This window comes from Dermacentor andersoni, chromosome 10, assembly GCF_023375885.2.
Source record: "Dermacentor andersoni chromosome 10, qqDerAnde1_hic_scaffold, whole genome shotgun sequence".
Lineage (NCBI taxonomy): Eukaryota > Metazoa > Arthropoda > Arachnida > Ixodida > Ixodidae > Dermacentor > Dermacentor andersoni.
The window spans coordinates 41,011,674-41,036,258 of NC_092823.1; the positions used below are offsets into that span (position 1 = coordinate 41,011,674).

General features: G+C 48.9%; 1 protein-coding gene across 2 annotated transcripts in view; it reads right to left on the reverse strand.

Annotated features, from left to right (window-relative positions):
- LOC126519180 (venom metalloproteinase antarease-like TtrivMP_A) overlaps positions 1-24,585 on the reverse strand; it is a 73,481-nt gene that overhangs the window by 25,488 nt on the left and 23,408 nt on the right. Inside the window, exons 5-7 of one of the 2 annotated variants that reach the window (XM_050168799.3) lie at positions 20,521-20,598; positions 10,106-10,257; positions 6,652-6,723 (exon numbers count right to left, since the gene is read on the reverse strand). In XM_050168799.3, coding sequence (XP_050024756.1) covers positions 6,652-6,723; positions 10,106-10,257; positions 20,521-20,598 — 302 coding nt within the window. The remainder of the gene's footprint in view (positions 1-6,651; positions 6,724-10,105; positions 10,258-20,520; positions 20,599-24,585) is intronic. The other variant, XM_055065318.2, reaches the window with a different exon arrangement.

A 24,585-nucleotide genomic window follows, 5' to 3' on the forward strand; every position in this document is an offset into this window, starting at 1 on the left:
AGCAGACTGGCATGCCCCAACAGGGCGACAGCTTACCACATGGTCCATCTGGAAGGCCAGACTCCGAGAATAATTCGGCGAGCAACTTTCGATCATAGAGTGGAAACAAAAGGTCACAGTCCTCACACAAGAAGCCGGAGAGAGCCTGCAGCACTACACCTTTGCAAAGCTCAAGATCATGCCACGCTGTCCAGTTCCCATTATTTACAAGGAACGCATCGAATACCTCTTTCAAAGCATTCGTGACGACCAGGTAGCCACATCTATCGCTGTTCAGTGACCTCGTACCGTGGACGACTTCCTCAGCATTGTGTCCGAAGTGGACAGAGCATTCGACAACGCCCGCCTGATCCGATCGCTGCAGTCTGCAGAGCAATTCGCAAAACAGCGGGACGCCCCCAGCTCCAGAGCGCTACTGCCGAATCGACAGTACTGTGAACTCTTCGCAGACTGCTCGACCATCTACGTTCCAGTACACCACACGCATGACGCAGCCTCCTCGTATTAAACAGCCTACCACCAGCGCACCAAGAGTCTAGGTACGAAGCCATTTCAGCTAAGTATGGTTCCCCAGCCTACAGAAGACGACAAGATTTGAGAGATGCGGTGTGCTACAACTGTCAAGAGAAGGGTCACCTTGCAAGTAAATGTACTTCACCAAAGCAACCTTCTGGTGATAACAGGCCGACCGTCCCAAAAGCACCAACAGCCTGTGTTGGCCGTGTCGACGACATCCTGTATGGATCCAAGTTCAGATGTGCTGTCGCTACCGCTCAAGTCAAGGGACTGGGAGAGATCAGTGCTTTCCCAGACAGCGGCTCAAATGTCCCCATTCTTGCTGCAAGCTTAGCATCAAACCTCAACATCGAACCGTGGACCAAGCCACCTTTGCTTGTCGTTGGTGGAAGCTCCGTCATGCCGGAAGGCTCTGTCTTTTTGAGGATCACCATTGGATCTCTATCTGCAGTTGTCGAAGCAGCCGTCTTTCAACGGAACGCCCTTCCCCTCATTCTAGGAGAGGATTGGTTTTACGCAGCTCAAGCTGAACTCCACTTCAAACCTCCAAAGCTGCCTGTGATCTGCCAACCATCTACCAACGTTGTCGTACAGTGCAAAGAGCAACTCTTGCCAAGAATGTCGAATGCAGTAATTTTGACATCTGCATTGTCACGTTTTGATCCTTCGCAGCCCACGACAGAGCCGCTTCAATTTGAGCATGAGCCGGACGAGAATGAACCCTTCTGAAGCCAGCTCAACAAGGCAGCCCTAGTTCAACTGGAAACCACATGCCCCACAAGCCCACTCCAGACAAGCTCCTCCAGCCCGTTGCCTTCAGACCCACTTGATAACGCCCCTGACGATCCCCTGACTGACATCTGCCTCGGAGCTCAGCTCAATCCCGAAGAACAAGCAGCCGTGAAGCACATTGTACAACGACATGCTGGTATTTTCAGCACCAGCCCTACATCGGTCTCTATGAAGGCATCGAACACGAGATCAAGCTGCTGCCTGACGCCAAACCCTACGGTCGACAGCCGTACCGTTACACAGCCAGTGATAGACAATTTCTCGAGCGTCAGACAGCGACTCTGCTTGAGAGTGACATCAACCGACCATCATATGGCCCATGGGGCTTCCCAGAATTGGTATTGACACAAAACGACAAAAAGAGGCTGTGTGTGAATTATATACCTTTGAACCAAATGACAGTGAATGTCTTGCAGCCACTTCCCCGGGCTGATGACATTTTTGATGACCTTACTGGAAACTCTGTTTGCTGTCTTGGATTTGTGTTGTGCATACTGGCAAATCAGAGTGAAAGAGGAGCACCTAGAGAAAACCACATTCATCACGCACCAGGGTACTTTCAAATGGACTCGAATGCCTTTTGGGTTGAAGAACGCACCTTCCACCTTTCAAAAGCCGATGCACAAAATCTTTTCTCAGCTAAAGCCTCGACAGTCCACATCAGGTGTACGCACATACCTGGACGACATCATCATTTTCGCCAACACTTTGTTGGAGTTCCTAGATCTTGTGGACGAGACTTTGACTCTCCTACAGCGGGTTGGCTTCAAGGTTTCCCTGAAAAAGTGCAGGTTTGCAGTTTCTTCGGTGAAGTTTCTCGGATTTCTGATCTCAGAACAAGGCAAGCAAGCAGACCCCTCAAAAATTGAAGCACTCCTGCGAATACCAGTGCCAAAAACGTCAAAACAGGTGCTCTCCTGGCTTCAAACAGCCAATTTCTACAGACGCTTCATACGTAACTTTTCGAAGACTGCTGCGCCTCTCCTAGCCGCCATTCGCACTGTTGTGTTCGAGTGGACACCTGAGTGCCAGAAGGCCTTTGACACTATTCGCTCTGCACTGACCCAGCGCCAATACTGGACCATTTTGACGCTGATGCACCTACGACAGTCGCCAGAGACGCATCTGCTACAGCCCTTGGGGCAGTGCTCACCCAAAAGAAAAACGGCAAAGATACTGTGATCGAGTATGTCAGCCGCTTGCTCACAGAACCTCAGCGTAGACTGCACAGCAATGTTTGGGAAGCTTTGGCCGTGCATTGGGCCATCACAGTGAAGTTTCGACATTACCTGCTTGGACGACGGTTCTATCTTCTGACAGACAACTGGTCAGTTGCCTGCTTGACGTCAAACTTTAAGCCCTCTCGACGCTTCACAGGGATGCTACTCGATCTAGCAGAGTTTGACTTCTTTGTTGAACATCTACCAGGACGTCAGAACCATGTGGCTGACATACTTTCACGTTACTCATGTGCCACAGTGTCTCAAGCCCACACCCTCATCACAATGCAAGCTGAAGATGAAACATGCAAGGCCATCCGTGCAAAGCTTCTGTCAGGGCAGGAGAACCAGAACTTTGTTGTGGCCAATGAAATCCTCTACAGGATTGTGAGTCCAGATCTGTACACAATTGTTGTCCCAGCCAAGATGCAACAGCAAGTCCTTGAACTTGCTCACGATGCCAATGGACACATGGATGTGTCACGCACCCTCACAAAGATGAAAGACTGCTATTGGTGGCCGAAGATGGCTGCTACTACGAAAGAGTATGTTGAAGCCTGTCAAGTTTGCCAGGTACACAACCGGCCTACCACACGTTCAGTTGGCACAATGTGTTACATGCCTACTGCTGAGATTCCCTTCAGTGTCATAGCTCTTGACCACATCACAATGCCAGGAACAGAAGAGAAGTACATCCTCAACGTCATTGACTTAGCAACCAGATACATTGTCCCAGCAGCGGTGCCCACAACCTCAACCAAAGATGTGCTGAAGCACTTGCATTCGTTGTTTTACAGATTTGGAGCTCCTGACGACTGTCTCTCCGACCATGCCAAGGCATTTGAGTCTCACCATTTCAAGAATTTCATGCGCATGCACGGTGTGAACATGCATTCTTCAGTAGCATACCGTGCTGCCAGCATCGGACTTGTTGAGCGTGCCAATGGAACACTTGTGACAGTACTTCGGCAACTGTGCGATGGTGATCAGTTACTTTGGGTCACGAAACTAGATGAAGCCGCTTTCGCTGTCAATACAACCCACCATCGAAGCACTGGCTTTTCGCCCTTCGAACTTTTTTTTGGGTTCATACCAAAGCTGCCACATCAAAACGTCCGCCCACATCAAGCCTCTAACCTCAGCGAAAGGCTCCTGATACTGCCAGACCGGCGAAGCGAAGCAGTCAGTAACTCGGAACAAGCGCAAGAAACTTGGAAAATAATATATGACAGGACCCACTGTGATGCATCATTGGACATTGGCGACTTTGTATGGGCACGCCGACAAGAGCCTATCCTACAGGGATCTGAAAAGCTTCCTCCCAAGTTCAAAGGCTTATACCAAGTTATACGCAAGAGAACTCCAGTCACCTACGACGTTCGACAATTAACCAACTCCACAATGTCTAGACAAGACATTCGAGTTGTTCATGTAAGCCAGATGAAGAGGTATCGTCCACCATACTTCGACCCAATCCTGGCTCAGTCAACTGAGGGAGATGAACGCCCTACTCCAGGCTCTGCCGAGTTGCCACCCGAGAACCACGTCCCTGTTCACGCCACCGCTGAACGTTTAGACGCCCATACCTCACCTTCACATGTAGATGGAGCCTCGGCCCACCCTCAGAGTCGACGCCCCCTACGTCATCGCACACGACCCCGACATCTACAAGACTATGACCTGTCAATGCAAGACTAGTTTTCCTTTTCCAAGTGAACTTGGACTTCTAGGTGGGGTGGGATGTGAACTTCAGCTCTAAACATAGCTGTATTCGGGAACCAGGTCAAGCAACCCTGAAAGCCGTTGGACGTTTTTCCGAAGAAGAGCGGGGAGCCGGGGTTTTTCAGCCTTGTACAATGTGACCGTGCTTTGTAAATCTGCCCAATTAAACGTTTTCCACCCTTTCCACCCGCTTCCTCCGCTCACAATGCAAACTAGGCAGCATGTCATAGGCGAAATGGCGGTTGTGTTGAGATCATAAGAAATGCAAACTCCGGACACTGACGGTGCCAAGAGCATAATTCATCTTTCATTCTTTATCCACATGGCCATATTCACGATTATTATGATATCAGCCCTGCTTTTTGGTAGACCTGTGTGCTGAAGACTGCAAACCAGCCCAGTTTTGCGTCATGGAAAGAAAGAAAAACAATATTTTTTCTCCAGTGTTTGCCTGTTTTCTCTGCGGCTTTTACTGCAGTTCAGTTGCACTAGAGGTAAGTACGTTGACCGAGAAGACGTCATTACTCCGTTACATGCTCTTGAGGTATTATTTACTTCCTTGCATTATTGGACACCCAACTACAAAGTTGTGGTACAAAAAGTGCACTGCTATATTTTCATCTCTTAGAAGTCACTGACCACTTCAGCTGTACATCCATAGGGTTGTGTTGATTACCCAAGCGACTGCGGATTTATCTGCTAGCCACGGCCAAATTTTGAAAAGGGGGAGTGCGAGAATGGTGATGCATCTGATTTATTGATTGTGTTACCTACGTTGTTGACCATTCGTTATAGCATACTGCGGACACTGAGTCTAGTCGAAGTGCAATATATAGGCCGCATTGCGCTTGGTGGGTGCGTCAAAGGGACGTCACCAAGAAACGCCCAGTGCGATCGGTCGCCCAAAAAATAGGTTAAAAGCTTTGCTTGCCGCGGTGCATGTCTAACAGGGCACCGCATTGTTCTTTTAAAGCAAAGTAGTATATTGTGACAGAAAATATCGGTATCGGTCACAGACAATATCGGTATCGGATCGATACCCAGCACCTCCACGAGTTTGTCACAGACAAAGCCACAAAATACTTCGGTTGAGGTTATAGATCTTTTATAAAGCTGTCCTGGCACCTTCGTCGTTGTCTTCTTCTGAGAGCCAAACAACATGCCTAGCATGTGGCGCCGAATTGCACCGAGTGGCTGTCAGTTCTGTCAAGGTCGGGACAATATGGCTATTCACACCGGCGTCAAAAGCGCCACTGTAACCAGCCCAATATATAAAATATATGTCATGGGGAATGCAATACGAATATTTCACATTCCAAGTTGCGGTCGTCAATATTCTAGGAGTAAATCACCTCTCAGTATAGTGCAAAACGGTATTTAGGTGATAAATGTGCGACCTGGAGCCCGGTATGGGCACAAAGGCATGCTATAAGTGTTCCTAGTGTGTCAATGCACATTTCGCGATAATTGGTGATCGCGGAAAGACAGGGAGGGAGGCTATTTCTTCTGGTCTTCGCGCAACAGTCTCGAAGGCAGCGGAAGGCAGCACTGCCCATGTGCAATGTGTGTCACGTGATTCGCACAGAGCCGTTATATGTGTAAAGCAGTTCGGAGAGTAAAGTGGCACTGCCTAGGTGAGTTAACTTTGCGCCCGAGCTGCGTGGCAAAGCGGTGCGCAACAAATGGCGGTACACTACTCTTAAGGACGAGCACAAGCTTCGCACGTTTCCGATAATTCCCGTTACGGAATTGCGGCTTTAATTTATTTCTAGCTATCAGGGCCGTCTAATGCAGACTACTTGTGTGGCACTATCCACACCTAAAGCTCCTTGCAAAATGATATCGCAGTTATGACTCAAAGTTTACTATTGCTGCTCCTCTACTATTCTTCTTGAACTAGCTGTGATGAGTCTAGAAATTTGGGGGACGGCAGGAAAGTGCCAGTCCCGGCACCATTCCTTTGTTTGCTGCAAAAGTCGTCAGCTAGTTATGAGCTTACACTGTGGAGGAGCAAATAATGGACCTCACGCCTTCTGCTTGTACACGTGGTCAGTTTTTTGATATTGTGGAAAATGACAGCCAGGAAAGAGCGCTGTCTTTCAGCTTCCTTAGAAGGATTAAACCTGTCTTGGCCTGAACAAGGTGTTTTTTTTTGTGTGTGTGTGTGTGTGCAACTACTGAGCACACAGCGGGAACGCGGAGCAAAGCATGAAGCGCTCTTTTCGCTTGTTCACGCAGTCATATAGCCACAATACGCTAATACCACTATTAAGTGGATTCGAGATCTTACAGACTATGTCCGCTTGTGCAAAGAACCCTAATATAGTGGAATTAAAGAGCAGAACTGATGAGTTCTCAGCGCTGTTCCATTGTGCTGGTGAACACTGATTGCAACACTTACTTTGCTGCGTGTAATTCCAACGAGGATGTAGCTTACCCGCGGATTTTTCATGTCCAGGTATCTTAGGTTCACCTGAAATACAGCATCATGTACATTTGCGACTTGCTTAACGAAGCAGTTGTTCCTTACACGTAGTATGCTGAAGCTTGGTCAGCATTATTCGAAGAAATTCACATTTCTGTTGGTTAGGAATTAAGGGGGACGCTGTCTGTCTGCAGGAAGAGATCTCATAAAGACGTTATTGCTGAGCATTTGTTCGTGATTCTCTTAGGGTGAGACGTTTATCTGATATAAAGTAATGGTTTGTGGCAATTAGAGGCGTAGCTACTAATACAGTCCGAGCACCGGATAATATAGCCCTCTTCTTCACGAGTCGTCCACCATATCGTAGCACTATCCACATTGCACACGGTACCCGGAGGGGGGAATTATTCAGGAATCACACGGTGCAGACTTTTAAAAACGGCGACATGAACGAAACTGGTAATGCCACAACGACTCCCAATGCACGTGACCCTGAAAATCACGTAAGTAATGTCACCGAGGTACGCCAGAATGTCGAAGGGGCCAGTGTAGTGGGCCATGAATTTTAGGTGCAAGCGGCACTTCCGGTGTGCAGTCCAATGCCACAAGCCATCTACTTTTGTGCATGAGATATATTCAGGTCGTTCGTCGAATGGGTCTGAATTGTTTGAGATGAAACCTACGGGAACCGCGTGTGCGCCAGCCTCCTAAGCGCGACAGAGTGCCACGCCAAGCCAAGCTTGATCATGTTGGAAAAATGAAAATCGTCATTGTTGAGCGTGCAGGTGAGTCGGTGATTTACCTTAGCAGATTTGGGAGGAAGACATAGGAAATAAGGGCACAGATCCCAAAATATTCCATGGCTTCGTAGCTAGCGCAGTAGATTTATGCTGGTGACTGTGATGACCTGTAGGTCGAATAGAACACCGTGCTTACTGGTAAGGTGAAAACGACAAAGTTTCAAGGTCACAAAAGTGACAACTAGGAGATCAAGGTCAGTGCAGCCCTATTGAGGCATGCGAGGACTACGTAAAGAGGAGAGTTGTGCTCAATGTACTCATGAAATGTAATGCTACTGAAGATGTCAAGGTCTAGGGTATATATGAAATTTAAATGTTCTACTTCAGGCTGCGAATAAGTGTGTCCACAAACGGCGGGAAGATAGGAGGGGCATTGCAAAAACGACACGGCATTACACATAATAAACTTGAACTGGATTACAAGGTTTACGAGCGCAGTTTTCCTTTTCCGAAGGTATTGAAATTCGTCAATTCAATGACCTCATGGTTGTAAAAGTTGCAAATCTAAATCTGAGATCCACGTACGAAAAATAAGCAGCCCACAGTAGAAGATCGATGCAGTTGTAGATACGATTGGGAAGGTGTGCGTTTATTTTTTTTATTTTTTTGCAGCAAGACTCATTTGTAGATAATCTTCACACAACTTGCACGACCCATATCTTTTCTTTATGATGCGCACAGATGCAGCCAATAACTCTTAAATGAAGGCCTTTCTTCATATTTTTTTACACGTTCAACAATAATTTTAATCAGCCAGTGATACTCGGTATGACGTTTGCCGGTTCCGGATGGAGATCTAGTTTCTATAGCAGCATAGCTTTCGAAAGCGGTACCCAAACATGTTGGGGCTGGTTGGGAATATTCTTGAAAGAGTCATAGAGAAGGGTATGTTTTGAGATAATGTGAACCATGGTTTCAAGCTTCACTGATAACAGAGACTTATTCACCATACTTAGTAACATGACAACGCCAGAGGAGGCAGCAATTGACTTATCTTCGATGCTCTCACATAGGCCCACCATGTCTCTGCTAATGCCTGGCTCAAGTATGGCCAGAAGCATCCTGCTGGACAGAACAACGGGTTAAAACGAAAAATCGAACGCCCATAATTAGAACATCGTATTTCTAACGTAAATGACGCAACGCAAGCACATTTTCTTACGCACACTTAGAGACAACCCAAGCTAGAACATCGGAGTTATTATGGTCGACACCACAAACATTAACAGGCGCTCACGCTATACTACGTTAGTAACAGTACATCATCCGCGACCGCTACAGAGCCTTGACCACCACAGACTGCTTGGCAAGGACATACAATACTTCACCAGCACCTTAGTTTTAGGGTGCGTTTAAGGGTTGTAGTGTTTTACGAGAACGATTCATATCCCGTCATGCATGAAGTTGATATGAACTGGAAATTCATCCTGAAATACTTTAACATTCAACGTGATACCTGCCGTACTTTTGCACAGAGCCCTTCAGGAGAAAACCTGTTTTCGCCTAGGTAGTATTTGCTGAAAATCATACGGGTCACAAAGGGCACAAGCAAAAAGGAAGACACACTGACCATCACAGCCCGTGAAACTTACTTATTTACCATACAGACTCATGAATATGTGGACAAATACCCTCACGCACACACCATTCTCAATACTTGAGCCAACAAGACGTCTAACAACCTCGTCTCCGATCTAAATACGATGTATCAATTATGCTGCTAAGAGTTTCTCTTTCCTAAATAGTACGCTTGCATTACCCTGCATCCGATTGCATTGTTGCTTCTGCCATGTTCCCCGGCTACGCTACATGGGACAGACCGGGCACTGTATAAATGAACCAGCCAGCGAGCATGGCCTAAACCTTTTAAAAATACGGCAAACCGCATTTGCCCGCACACTGCAAGCCCTCCACGTGAGTATCACGTTTCGGCGAGATAGATTCTCGACAGATGCAAAAATCGCCACGCACTGAAGTTAGTGGAAGCTTACTATATAAGAAAAAAGAACACTAGCTGTTTAAGTGAAACAGCGCGTCTTTCATATGAAAGGTAAACAAGACTTTTTGACCGCTGGGTGTCTCAAGTAATGGGATTAACATACGCATGCGTGTGTTCCTCACTTTATAATCCAGTTTTCCTACTTTTGTTGCGAAGAATGGTTCCACAAATTTGAACATCTTCAGTATATCCTCTGTGTCCATACTGTATGTCTAACTTGGAAGTTCAGCAGGTTTCAAAAGCGTACTTTCGGTACGCTTCCTTTTCATGGATGGGTCTACGAAGCACTCCTTCACCTTGTCAATGAAACGCCACAGCGTAATAGTGTAAAGAAACTGGTGGCAGGTATTCGTGTCGCCGGCAACACCTCGTCACAGGGCAGAAGAAACAGTCGCACAAAAATGCTACAACTGAAAAATCGAACCTTAAGTTACACGGAGTCGAAGAGCCCGCACAAACGAATGCACTTACGTAAATATGTCAAAATAATATAAATGCTCCGCGAACGGCTACAGCCGTTCAAAACAACAAAAATATAAAGAAAGATAAGTCCGCGGTAAGAAAAAATAAATACTTAGAACTTAAAAACTCCTAGCAAAGTTATCCGTAAGAAGTTACAAGAGGTACTCACTGCGTTTGTCATGACGGCCAGATAAGCAATTAACTCCTCATTATTCTTAAAAACTTTTTGATGCACCGAGTCAGAAATAACGTGAATCTCCGCAGTAAATTTTTCCAGGTTCGTTGATCGCTCCTCTTCTTTATTTTTCGTGGAATGATGGCCTACACATGAAAGCAAAGAGACCATTTTCAGTACTGTTTCTTGCATTTATTAAAGCTACTTCCACCGAGCACCAAATGATTCCAAGAAGTGATAGCCAATAATTCTGACACAGAAAGTAGCCAGCAATATATAAACTTTAACTCCCATAGCAGGAATATTGCGATCGTGAAAACGAACTCCTCTGATCGTTTTGATAGTCCAACTTCGTATTCGTTTTTGGCTGCAGAGGTGGAGCACAGTCCACACGAAATTTTGAACGGTCTTCTGTATGTTCTCTAGGTTGGCGAAATTTCCCTATTCTTGTCTTTCCTACTTTACCCTTTGCTTCGGCTAACACTCAGTTGTAACAAATTGTTCCACTTTCAATGCTACGAGCTGCTTCCAATAGCTGCTTTTAATGTGTCCTTGTTGTGCGATGAGCGAAAATGCTTGTCGTGCTCCAAATGTTGGTTTCTCTGCAATATTGGAATGTGTTGTGGAGTGAGTGAGAAGGCCAAACGAGAAGCCTTTACGAAGAAGTGGAACTGTGAGACAAGTCGAGGCAATGGGAAAAATTGTGCTGCTTCTGGCCAGGGTTAGGAAGCGGAATAGAAGGCCATCTTCAAGTTCGCAGCGATGGATTAGAAGCTTACATTACTTTTGGGCTTACCATGCAAAATGAACGGCTTCGAGCAATCTATCCACATGCTATCTATTCAAAGTGATCAAATTAAGAAACGCCTTCATTGTCATGACCACGATATCAAGAACGTGAAGCAAAAGGTGGAAATTATGGGAAAATCTGTTGTTCCTCAGGAACTCTGTCAACTTCGGGATGACGTTGACGCCCCTTGAGTGGCGTAGCAGACGCTAAAACTTCGTGACATTGGGTTTTTCTCAGATTAAGAAGTTGTGGCTATCCAGAGGGTGCCAGCTAAGCCGGGAAGAACGCGTGGTACAATCGTACTCTTCACGAATCATGAACCGCCCAATGCCTGCTTTGATAACAAACACTCACTCAGAGAAACACACTAAATAAATGTGCCACCCTTTGGGGCCCATTTTCGTCACAGACCAGAAATCTTCATAATGCGTGCCTTTCCTTTCTTTAACACTGCGCGCCCAGTACCTCTCGGTCAAAATTGGCTCGTGCGTTATCATTGTGTCATGGTGTCCTTGAAAGGAAGGTAGCTAGCGCGGAGCTTTTAAGTAAGCACACGCATGCAATGCTGGAGACGATTATTGTTGTTCGACAAAAGGGCGCTACAATGGCTGCAACTGTATCGATGCTAAAGCATCAAATGGCTTATGCAGCGAGAAAGCTGGCGTCTGTAGCAGTAAAATGGCACCTAAATTTCCCACTGGCTGCGACGCCATTTCTTGTGCGCACCTCGACGGTGTCGAGCGGGCGAAACTGGCGCGCCAGCGAATATATTGATAATATATGCAAAAACATGGTAATGCTAAATATTAGCACAAGTGACGACCGCCACTGATATGTAGAAGTTCACTACTCCTATGAAAGAATGCAAACGACCCTTGCTGGTACAATGGCGATGATAAGTGCGTACCCGAGTAAAACTACTTTTTAATCTCCTAAATGCGGGTTATGACGTTACTTATCATCACAGAGAGAGTCCTCTGGCGCCTATGACCAGTTTACATTTCCGGAACTTTCCGCAATTTTCGCACGTGTGTATATGTGAAATTTCTTGTATTTTCACACATAAATAATGTAGAATTTTGTTACTTTTGAGCAAGACCCGTTAATATGCAATGCACTTGCGTACATCATATATTTAAAATAAATTTAGGTTTAAAGAAGTTTCGCCTTTCTAAATATTTTTTTTTAATTTCTCATGACAGTTGAAGATGTGTAGCATATTCTTGACACTTTCTGGTAAATGCATCTGTGCTGATTGATCCTCTTTCATGTTAATGTGGGTCAGTGCGTAGACCATGGTATAATGCAGCCTAACCCAACTTCAGTCTCTGGGCGTGTGACACTCGGTATGCATTGCTTTTCAATGAACTCAATGAACCTCTTTCACACCAACTTGGACTGCTGGGCGCCTGCCGCTCTTCACTAAATCTTTTTAGAGTGTCGCGATCCGCCCGGGTTTGTGAACGAGGGAGGGCTCGAGGCACCCTCCGCTAGACAGACGCTCCGCTGCGTGGTGGTGATGAACGGTGACTGACCTCCGAGCAGCTGTGCGCGCCGGTGTTTATTGGTCCGGTGACCAATGTTGCCTACCGAGTCTGGCAGGCCACAAAGCCTGGCAGGCGAACGAAGATTATGCCCGAGGGGGCGTCACATGCTTGTTACACCCCCTTACCTCCAGTTTGGTGTCGACAACAAAAAAAATGTCCCAGTTCAAAATATGAGGCTCTGCCTCCGTGCCCGCCAATTCGAGGGTGCCTACTATCCAGGCGAGTAACAGTCCGGCAGCATCCATCGTCGCGTACTTCGCCTGGACACCGTTTTTGACGTGCCGGGTGTGGCAACGCCGGGTGCTGCCTGAGTCAGCCTCGCTCCGTCCTGAGGATCCGCAGTGGTCGGCCTTGTGAGTGGTGCCGGACTTCACACCCGCCCAATGGGCACCGCACCACTGGCAACGCTCGCCGCCTCCGAGGTGGGCGGTGCTCCGCAGGAAGCGACTGGCGCTGCCGCTAGTCCTCCTGCGGGCTGGAACTCTGAAGTGGCAGTCGAGGGTGCTGGCCAGGTCCCGAGGCGAGGCCTAACATGGTCAGCGTGCCTTTGCCACGTGGCCCCATCTAGCATGCGGACGAGCAGCGATGAGATACTGGCAGGAGACACCACCTGTCCAGCGGACCAGGATGCACCCGGACAGAGGTTCCTGGCGAAAACTAGAGCTCCCCACTCCGGCAAAAGCCCGGGACGGCACCCTCGGTCACCAGCCAGCTTCTGCTTCAGTTGCTTCAGGAGCGCTATGGATCGGAGGTCGGATGCAAGACGTCCACGGGTGCCTGAAACATCCGACCCAGCAGGAGCTCACAGGAAGCACGGCCAGTGACATCGTGGGGCGTGGCCCGGTACTGGAACAATATCCGGGCAATCTGCGTCTTGAAATCCCCAGTCTGGCTCTTCTTGAGTTTGTCCTTGATGGTTTGCACCACCCGCTCGGCTGCGCCGTTTGAAGCAGGATGGTACGGTGGAACCATCGTCCAGCGGATTCCGTTCTTAGTCAGCCAGGCCAGGTACTCTCTGCTGGCGAAAGCAGGACCATTGTCGGACACGATGACGTCAGGCAACCCCTGGACGGCGAAGACCTGTCGTAGCGCTGCAATGGTCGCGCCTGCTGATGTAGTGGTGACAGGCAGACGCTCCACCCACTTCAAAAATGTGTCCACCAGCGCCAGGAAGTAATACCCCTTGAAGGACTCCCCCCAAAATCCACATGCAGGCAGGACCAGGGTCTGTGTTGACGGCCAAGGGGTAATTTCCACATGACGTGAGGCCTGCTGATGCTCCTGGCAGGTTTGGCAGCTCTGCACCATGTGAGCGATGTCCTGGTCCAGGCCAGGCCACCAAACATGTGACAGGGCCACCACCTTGGTCTTTTCCACGCCAGCATGACCTGCGTGGAGCAACTGCAGGACCCTGGACTGGAGACTGTGCGATCACCACCTTGGAACCCCACAGTAGGCAGCCCTGCTGCGTGCTCAGCTCGGCGGCTTTGTGGCTATAGGCCTGCTGAACCAATTCCTCCCCACGGGACACCACCTTGACCACCTGAGTCTGGACTGGGTCCCGGCTGGTCGCTTGCGATGCTGCAGATCTGGAGAGTACCTCCGGGTACGCGTGCTCCGGCATGAACCCTTCAGTAGGTTTTGGAACAGCATCAGGCACCTCTGGCAGGGGCAGACGGCTCAGGGCATTAGTAGGTCCCAGGTCCTGTCCAGGACGGTAAACCAGCTGGTAACTGTAAGCTGCCAGCCTCAAGGCCCAGCGTACCACTCCAGGTGATGCCTGCACGGGAACTGCCTCGTCAGGCCTCATGAGCCCCAACAGCGGCTTGTGCTCCGTGACCGCCTCGAACTCCCGGCCCCACAGATACTGGTGCCACCGTTCGACACCGAACATGAGGGACAGGCCTTCCTTGACCATTCCTTGACCGCTGGCTGTAGCGTTGCTCTGCAGCATGAAGCCGACGAGAAGAAAACGACACAGGGTATTCCTGGCCATCCTTGTCCTGGTGTGTCTGGACGGCTCCAACGCCGTACGGCGACGCATCTGATGGTCAGGACGACAGGCTTGGAAGGATCGAAGTGTACTAGCACTGGAGCCTTGGCGATTAGCTCGTTGCTGCGCTGGAAGGCCCGGTCCTGCTTCTTGTTCCAGACACATTGCTGACCAGCGGCTGCAGATGCTCCGACAGGTTCGGCAGGAAACTCCTGTAGAAATTGATGAGGCGCCGAGGTAGCTCTGAAGCTCCTTCTTGTTCTGAGGCTTAGGCGCCTTGAGCACAGCATCAACTTTGCGGGGAGCGGGGGCTAGGCCAGCCTGGGAAATGACATGTCCCAAGTACTCAACACTGCGGGCCAAGAAAATGCACTTTTCCAGCTTTAGCATGAGACCGGCGTCCTGCAGTCGTGCCAGGACGTCATGCAGGCTCTGCAGGTGGTCTCCGTCGTCGCTTCCAGTAACAAGGATGTCGTCCAAGTTCACTACCACGCGCCTTATGCCCCTGAAGAGGTTGTCTATCTTCCTCTGGCTGTGGCTGAGGCCACGCCAAGCAGTAAGCGCGTGTACTAAAAGAGCCCCAATGTTCTCGATACTGTGACATACTTCCGTGAGGCATCCTGGAGCACCAGCTGCTGGTAAGCATCTCTGAGGTCGAGCTTGGTGAACTTCTGTCCATCGGACAATGCTGACCAGAGATCTTCAATCCGGGGCAATGGGTACTTCTTGACGGTAGCGATGGGGTTGATGGTAATATTGAAATTCCCGCCGATCCTGACACTGCCTATCTTATTTTGTTATAGCGCAAGCTAGACAAGGACAACAGAAGGCACATCTGACACACACAGCTGCCGTCTCGCTTGAGGATGGGTACGATGGAAGCAACAGGTAATTGAACTCGGTTATGAGGCTGGGGACGTCTTTCACCGCATGCAAGCTGGCCTCCTGGTACTCTTGCAGACGAACGCCCAGTGCATGAATCCAGTTTCGGCCCAGCAGCGTCGGCGACGACCCCTTGGTTAAGTATAGGGGAAGGGTTGCCTCCCTGTCACCAAAGCGAACGCTGACCTGGACCTGACCCTGGACCAGGGTGAGCTGCCCGGAGTAGCTGCGTAGCATCACGCCCGAAGCTTCCACGGACCCGCCGGGGAAGGTACGCTTGAACAGTTTCCCGGCCATGACCATTACGCTGGCCCCTGTGTCCAGCTCCATGAAAATGGGGTGCCCGCAGACTTCGACGGTCAGCATGTATGGCGGCACAGACGACGGAACAAAGCCTGCGTGCCACGTGTCGAAAATTGGTGGGTCCTCGGCCACGACGTGGAGCCTTGCCGCAGAAGAATCGAGCCTGCTGCCGCACGCCCCCGCTGGGTACCCTGGCGGCGGCTACCCTGGCCGCGGGCTTGTGTGGAATCTAGGCTTGAACCAGACTGCTGCTGCTTTTTGCTGTTCGTCCCCACCCCTTCGGCATACCCGTGCCAGGTGCCCAGTTTTCCCGCACATGAAGCATTTGCGCTTGAGAGAACTGGCGCTGTGAGGGGGAGTGGGCACCCCCACAGCGACCGCAGGTACTGCCCTTTGTCGCTAACTTGTTGACCGCCGCTTCCTGCCGATGGTGAGCTAGGCGGACGGGCAATCTCGACGGCGCTCTTGGCGGCATCTTCCATTGCTAGCGTTGCCTTAACGGCGTCGTACAAAGAGGGGTCGGGAAGCTCCAGAAGCCGCGTCTGCATGGCGGGGTTGTTGATGCCGCAGAGGAAACGGTCCCGAAGCAGCGAGTCCAGCTGGTCCCCGAAAACGCAGGCAGTCTCTAACCCTCGTAGAGCAACGACGAACTGCCCGAGGATCTCTCCTTTCCGGAGGCTCCGGTTGTTGGGCAAATGCTACATTAGTGTGGAGGGTGCTGTGTACGGCGAGCAGCTCACCCAACACTTTAACATGCGGCTTGGCTGGCTTGAGAAGGTCGAGCAGAAGACCGAAGACGCTGATCCCGCAGCTAGCCAGGATAACGTCCCACTGTTCGGCCTCGGGTATGTCATTTGCCCGGAAGAACACGTGGACTTGCTCCTCGTAAATTGGCCAGGCGGACCCATCTCCCTCGAGCTGCTCGAGCCTTCCGTACACTGGCATGGCGGCAGCAGCAGCGGGCGGTGTTTCGCCACTCGCGGCGATATCGGACGATCCATTGGCACTCGTCGCCAGTGTCACCATCCGCCCGGGTTCTTCAACGACGGAGGACTCGAGGCACCCTCCGTTAGACGCTCCGCAGCGTGGTGGTGATGAACAATGACTGACCAAGGTAATTATACCTGGTAGCGAAGCTTCCATAGGAGCCCATACGTTCAAAACATGGCAGTCCATCGGCGGTTCATGGGGTTTAGCGCCATCTGTATGTGGTGGGAACACTTCCGGCGGAAGAAAAAGTAATGTGAAGCCATGTCCGTTATAAGCAAAAGTGACGTCATCTTGTTTTCGAAGGCGCGAAATTTGTTTTGTTGTCCTTCCTTTGGAGCTATATATTCAAATGCCCCGCCATTCGACTTGATGGGTGTTTCGAGCTTTCAGCGTGGGAAGCGATGCAGGAAAAGCCCAGCCATACGGTTGTCGAAATCGCATCCCTGCAAAGAACATACTTTCTTTGGAGGCCGACGAAAGCTTTAGGTGTAGAGTGCTGATCCTATTGTCGGATGCCAAGCCCGTCGGCCAGCGCAGTCGCACGAAAACAACTACACAATTATCTGGCGGTCGTAACTCACTACTTTTGACTGAACAGATAAAGAAGCGATGAAGCTACCCGCGTCACCAAATTCAGACAAACTTCGACAAGCAAGAAAGCACAAACTGTGAGGGGGGCGTATTTCAACAGGTGAACTTTACAAGCGCGTTTCTGCCCATTTCAAGACGTGCATTGCATTGCGAGTGATAGTGGCGTCAACGCCCCCTGTAGCGGTGGGCGCTGAAAAGAAATTCATTTATTACTAGTAATAAAATTAAACTTGTATTTTCTTAACTCGTCACGAATATATAAAATTGACTAGGAATTTTATTTTCGTTGAATGAATCTAACTGTGTCTCGTTTGAATTAAAAAACGCTTTTTTCTTTCCCAATGTTTGTTCCCTCCAAACATAGTCGCGCTTCAATCGCTGCTCCCATAACCCCCCATGCTGATGTCGGTGACAATCTGTACTGAACCGCTTTTCGCCCGAAGCTTCGTGACCTATTTGAATCGACCTTGGACTGGCCGCCGAGCAGCTGTGCTCGCCGGTGTTTATTGGTGCGATGACCAATGTTGCCTACCGAGCCTGGCAGGACAACGAAGATTATGCCCGAGGGGGCGTCACATGCTAGTTACACACAGATACATAGGCCAAGTGGTAGGGGTTAGTAGGTGTGGGCCGCTCTCTAATGAAAAATCCTTCAAAAATTTTCTGGCGTGGGGTGTGATCAAAACCGTACCATATTTGTTCAATCTTGTCTGAATATGTATTTCAAAACGCTGACCATGACCTCCGAGATTTGCGCGCACCCGGCTATTCCGAGAGGGCGCTGTTAACCGGTAGGGTGCCTCGATGTCATCCGCTGCTGTCGCTCCATACAGGATAGGGACAACGGTGGCGTCTACTACGGCGTTCGGCACGCGAATGGCGGACGGCCTAGTAGACGCCTCTCGCTGACGCCGTAGGGGCACGTTGCCGGCGCTCGTGTGTATGCGCCATTCGCGTGCCCGACGCCATAGCACATGCCGTGGTTGTCTCCATCCTGCACGGAGCGGAGGGCGAAAAGGCTATCGAGGCACTCCAAGGTGTACTGCCCCAGCGTAGGTCGTGATAGAAGACAGACCGCAAGATCTCAACGTATGCATTGGCTCTTTATATTTGCCTTTTCGGAGCATTTTTAACCAAGGAGGAACAAGCAGCGCCCAGATTTACTGAATGCATTGATTTTGGCTAGTTTACTAAGGAAAAACACAGCAACTGCTCAGTTTTCCGAAATTAGATCATTGTAGGAATATACGTTTTTGTCTGTTTTATTACTGCGTTATTTTATTCGGGCCACCGTTTTGCAGCGTAAAATATCCTTATGTGAGAAGTAACGGGGGTGTTCTGGCATCCTTCTTTGCTGAAGAGGTATCTGGATTGAAATTGAGATAATTGTTGTCGCCGATGTATTGTGTGGTCCTCATACCGTAACACATGGCATTATTGTCTATTTATTATTATTGATAGGGTACGGACAAACACAAGCAGGGCTGTTTTCTGTGTTATAAGAATCCCATTTAAACGCTAAAGCCATTAGAGGTCGTCAGCTGTTACTTCCGTAGGGTGCTGTGCAATGAAATTTGACAGCTCTGAAAGATTTTGAAGCAATGTCACTCCTGACACATGCTCGTGGCCTATGTTCTGGTATTTAATGTTTGTGTTAATATCTATGTCTACGCAAGTCATTTGTTTCCCTGGAATCCTGCACGTATTTCCGGAAGCTTAGCGCAACCAAACAGTAGAGACATTTAGAGTGTATTCTGGCAAACGGGGGCGGTTTGGCGGATTACCGGATGGTCGGGGGCGTAAACGTGAGCAGCCGGAGCGCTACAGCCGCCTGGTGTTCTAGAGCTCAACCAGACAAACACAGAGCTAAAATTGCAGCAACCCCCTATATCCTGCTTCGTTGCTGGTGGAAAATTTCGGCAGCGGCGTAATTGCGTTCACAATTGCGCCGCTGTCGAAAACGTACACCCCAGCGAAGAAGAATATAGTAAATGGCTCTGTGTTTAGGTGGTTGAGCTTTGAACCACCAGCTGGCACCACCAATCTGGCCGCTCACATATAGACTTCCGCTCATCCGGCAAACCGCCCGTACTTGTCGGAATACCGGACGAACTAAAATTCTCTAATATCTGCTGTCACGCTAGTTGGTACGGCAACGAGCCCACTCGTTGCAATCCCAATAGTCATCGGCAAAATTTCATAACGAACTGGTAACACCAGCCAGCTGGTTCAATGCCACCTCGAGATGGGAATTCTGGAGATGATGGCACATCCTCATTTGGCTTTATTGTCACCGCGACCTTGCCAACGACAATGCTGAACTGAAAAGTGAATGGAAAGTGGATATCGCATATGTAAGCAAACTCGCTTATGAGTAGACTCACTCGAACTTACACGCACCCACGAGTGTGAGGCTGGCTGAGTAGCCTGAGTCCAAGTGAGCCTTAAGCAAAATATAAATATTCTGATTACGTTCTGACTACATGGTGAACTCGAAAAAAAGATGCCAAGAAAGGGGGTTAACCAAGGGCCCTGATTGTTTAACTATGTCTAACCGGCATGCACCATACTCCGAAAGACTATATCGAGAAGGACCCATCAAGAAAATGCGCGACCACCGCGTTACCGGCAGCAACACGCCTGCACGTATGCGCTAACCTTCCCCATTCCTTCACATACGCGGCGCACACACACATACGAGCTTTACGTACGCGCCTGTAAATCCAGCCGGCGTGCGCGAATCTCGGTAGCCATGCCCTGAGATGTGTAGTTCACGGTGCGCCACTAGGCGGAGCACCGTCTGCGGAGGAAAGCGCGAGAGGATCCCAGCTGCAGTAGATGCGTCATACATGACGCGCTTTCCCGTTGGCGCTACGGTGTCCTCCTAGGTTGCTGCAATGATAATCGCATTAACGTCAATAGTCATCCTCAGGTGATTTTTGTTGGAATTTTCAGCCCACGAGTAAACAATGTTACCAGCATGGCCGGGTGTACTGCAAAATGTCTAACGGACTCTTTTAATTTAGGTAAAAAATTTTTCTCGCTGCCAATTTTTTTTAATTGAAGTCCAACTACATTTGATGCGGTGCATGACGAATGGATAATGTGGTGTGTGGAAAACTACTAGTGATAAATACCTAGATAAAGCTCGGGAACGAAACATGTGCTTATTTACGTTTCAGGCTGAATTTATTAGCATTAGGTGGATTTCTAAGCTACCCGAGTGTTCTTCAGTGCTTCGACACGGATTATAACAAAAGGACAAATAGTCAAACATATGCAATTACCTAAAATTTACATCTCCGCTACTTACCGTTCTGATTTCTTCCGTCTCTTCTGTTGCGTTGGTTGAGCCCGTGTGAGCGTTGGTAAACTTGTGAGAGCATCGGCTCTGCAAAAACAGATGCACATATTTCCTTCGCTGCGTAGTAAGCTGGAAGTTGTGGAGTATTATCGGGCCGCTTGATAACTATTGCAATTTGTGACCTCGAGGTAGTTTAACAAACTATGGTTAAACAAAGGGAAAATATTGAAACAGCAACTATCGACGTTCTTGCCAGCCGCTGTAATCATGTGCAGATGATAGACATTAAAGCTTATTCACCTTCACGTACCTAGAGAGAACAGCAAACATATGTAATAAGCAACAGGCGCTATGTATGTATACCAGTACGAAAAGGACCGCATATTAGACAAGAAACAGGACTAGTCAACGAGAATTTTGCACCATACAAACGGGAAGTCGGTTGTTGCGACCTCACTGCCTTGAAGGGAGGCATCTCTCACGTAGCATCGCTCTGTATTTGATTCGCTGACTATTTTTTCGCCATAGTCAAGGCTACAACTAAAACCTGTGAGGAGAATATTTTAAATAAGGTGTGCGCCGGGAGGTGTTGAAGCCCTCCTTTAGATTTATTTGACGTCTGCAAACACAGTGCCTAAGATAAGCAAGCCGGTATTCTACACACTATAAGGAGGAAGATATTATCGACATTACTCGGGGGGGGGGGGGGGGGGGGGGAGTTTGCTCTAGAGCAATGAGATGGCGCTTTGGGCTGCGCTCCGCACGTTGCCTCACCGTAAACGCACAAATACTCAACCAATACAGCTTCTGTCCCGCTACTGTGAGATCAGCTGTCGGACATGCAACTGGGTGCTCGCTACTTACGCACCATGCGCGAATCAATCCTGCTGCAAAAGGAAGAGCGGTCGAGGGAACACGTCTGCAGCATTTGGCCACAAAAATAGTGAACGTCATATTTAAAAAAAGAATTCATGCGTATCAATAAGTTGACGGACCGCTCATACGACTGCCCATGCTACTGGTACTTCGCGATGTGCGGCTTCGCTCCGGGAGAAAAAAAAATTTACTCATCCGCCTGCATCGTATCGCTAACCTTTGAAAGAAACCCCTTCAACAGCGCCACGTCAGCAAGAGTGAGTTTTTCTAACGTTATTTACACACATCCTCTCAAATTTGCCCGGAAACTTACGCCCACTATATCCCCAACGTACCAAGAATATATAAATGGACGCATACTTGAAATAATGCGCCGAAACATGGGTGACAGTGACTGAGCCGACAGCGCACGGATGTTCAAAGCTGAATGTTTCGTGACTGTTGACAATGTAAGCGAGTGGCTCTCGATAGTACCCCTTGCTACCAGCTATTAAGAAGCACAGAACATCCGTGTTCCAAGCCATGGTGCGCAGCAAGAACAAATGTATCGGAAATGAGCACACCCGCTAGTGATGAGGCAGAAAAAAATAATCGGATAGCGACCACACCGAGGAAATTTGCTGAGTCCGAAACCTTACAAGCCGCTAAAAGAAAGTGTTTGCCAAATAAAGAATGAAAAGCGAAACACACTGATCCTATTTTAATTCATAAGCCTAAATTTTGGACCCAGCTTGGCATACATTTATATAGCCCCGCGTTTAGTGCAAGCAGCATGTGCGCTGGTCGCGCCATCTAGGCACGGCGTAAGGATTTGCAAAAGCGCTTACGTGTCCTGCGAAGCTGTTGTCAGAGTTCTGTGTCGCCCGCCCACTCACCGTCCCAATGTCCGCCCAAACAGAGGTTTCTTCAATGGCGCCGGGGCGTCAGCACATCTATTGTAAACACGGCCAGGCAGTGGAGACAGCTGAGGCAAGCCACGGACGCGTCACCATGTGATCTAACGTGGCAGCACCAGGAGACCACTGTAAAAGGGTCTATTTGTGTAAACAATTTTCCAGTTTAACGCACCTTTCTTGTACATTACTAACACTTGATGTACAGTAACGAGGAATATATATGTGTATACACCACAGTCTGCGTCCTTGGAATAGAATTTTGCACACAATAAAAGAAAGCGCATTCCTGTAATCAACTGTTAGGAAAACACAGGAAAGGTGCGTTGAACTGAGCGATTTTCGACAGATATAAACCCTTTTCACAGCGATGTCCTGGGTGTCGCCACGTTAGATCACGTGGTGACGGGTCTGTGGCTTGCCTCAGCTGTCGGGAGAGCCACCCGACAGCTTCCTTAGCCTTGAGTTCTTTTTGTTTCCGCAGCCAAATAGCAAGAAGTAACGGCGAATAGATAAATATAGTTTGTACCTATATCCGCATTTTGTTGTAGGGCAAGCGAGTAATTGCACATGATTCAGAATCCCAGTTTCTTTTTTAAGTGCGCAAGCACTTCAAAAAAATGTACTATCGATTATTTTGTGCTGCTATAAAAAGATTTTATGTAGTTTTGTAAACTTGTATTAGATATTATGCCGGTATCAACTCCGTATAGATCCTAAATCTGCGATCCTTTTCAATGCGTGCCTATGGCAGGCTAGAGAAGCAAATGATGACAATCTATAACCTGTTCCACAGTATGCATCATGTTGTATATAACCTGTTGCCACAGTATGCATCAATTCGAACCCATAACAGCCGGGCAAGTATGTTTATAGGAACTCTGCAATGATATACAGAGATACGGAGAAAGCTTTTTGCAGTAAATAGGCTACCCTTCCAAGAACCATTAAAATAATATTTCCTCATCGCACACCAAAGAAGCACACTCAAGTAGCAAGACACACTAAGGAGAATCCAAGCCCTCCTATCGAGCCGTATTACGTGCGGAGCTCCCCACCTGACACTCAAGCCGGCTGAAATCAAGAAACTCAATGTTGTCATTCGAAAGGCAATCAGAGTAGCCTTGACATCCTTCCATGGCGTCAACGGAGCAACTCCTCAAGATCGGCGTCCATAATACATTGGAAGAGCTTGCCGAGCTTCATATCAGCCAACTTGAGCGGCTCAAGCTCACCCCCGCCGGACATGCAGCAGTTTTGCGCTATTTCAACTACAGTGAAAGCTACATTGCTGACACAGACCAGAAAGCAAGAATCTCATCCGCCCTCCTGTATTGTATCAGCATTGCAAGCATGACACGCAATATGCATCCAACTTACCATAAGGAGCGTCGGCAAAGCAGAACCCGCGCACTCAGCAAGGAGCACGCGAGACCCTGATGCGAAGTACACCGATGCTGCCCGGCATACTAAACAAAATGTCTTTGCCCTCAGCGTGATGAATCACGAAGGCAAAGAACTAACAGCTTTCGCTATCCGAGCAAGAGTCGCCGAGACTGTAAAGGAAATGGCAATCACTCTGACTAGAACTGGCCCAGATATTGACTCCCAAGCAACAGCTCGCAGCTGCCAAAAAAAGGACACAAATTCGAAACCCTACTCAAGATACTTCGAAATCACATCGCATGCGCCCCGCTCCCCGACACCCACATGATCTGGATTCCGGGCCATCGGGGCGTGACAGAAAACGGGAGGGGGGGTGGCACATACCGCTGCCGGCGAGCATAAAAACCGACCTTTCCTACCCTACCTCACCAGGTCGCCCACCAACATCTATACCATCACCCCAAGCTCCGAGCACGCCAAGGTGCTCCGAGCTTCTGCAACACCACCGACTCAGAAGATAGCCTTCACCACACAAAAATTGGAACCGAGTGGAAGGAGACATCATGATCTTAAAATGTAGCGCGAAGTGACACGGACACAGAAAGGAGCTCCTTTCTGTGTCCCTGTCACTTCGCGCTACATTTTAAGATCATGTTACCGTACCAACTCGCCCAACTCTCTATCCTTTTGAAGAAGACATCCTCGGCCACCTACAGACGAGCACCTGCGTACGTAAAGTGACTGTGCACATACTCTATCCTACGCAATACTTGTACACATGCACCCACTGCGACGTCGCAGAGACCCTTCATCACTGGTTCCAGGATGGACCACTGCGGGGCACATCCACAGACCCCACCTCACAAGCTCCACAAGACCACTCCAAACATGGGCGCCCCATAGAAGCACCACACGAGCA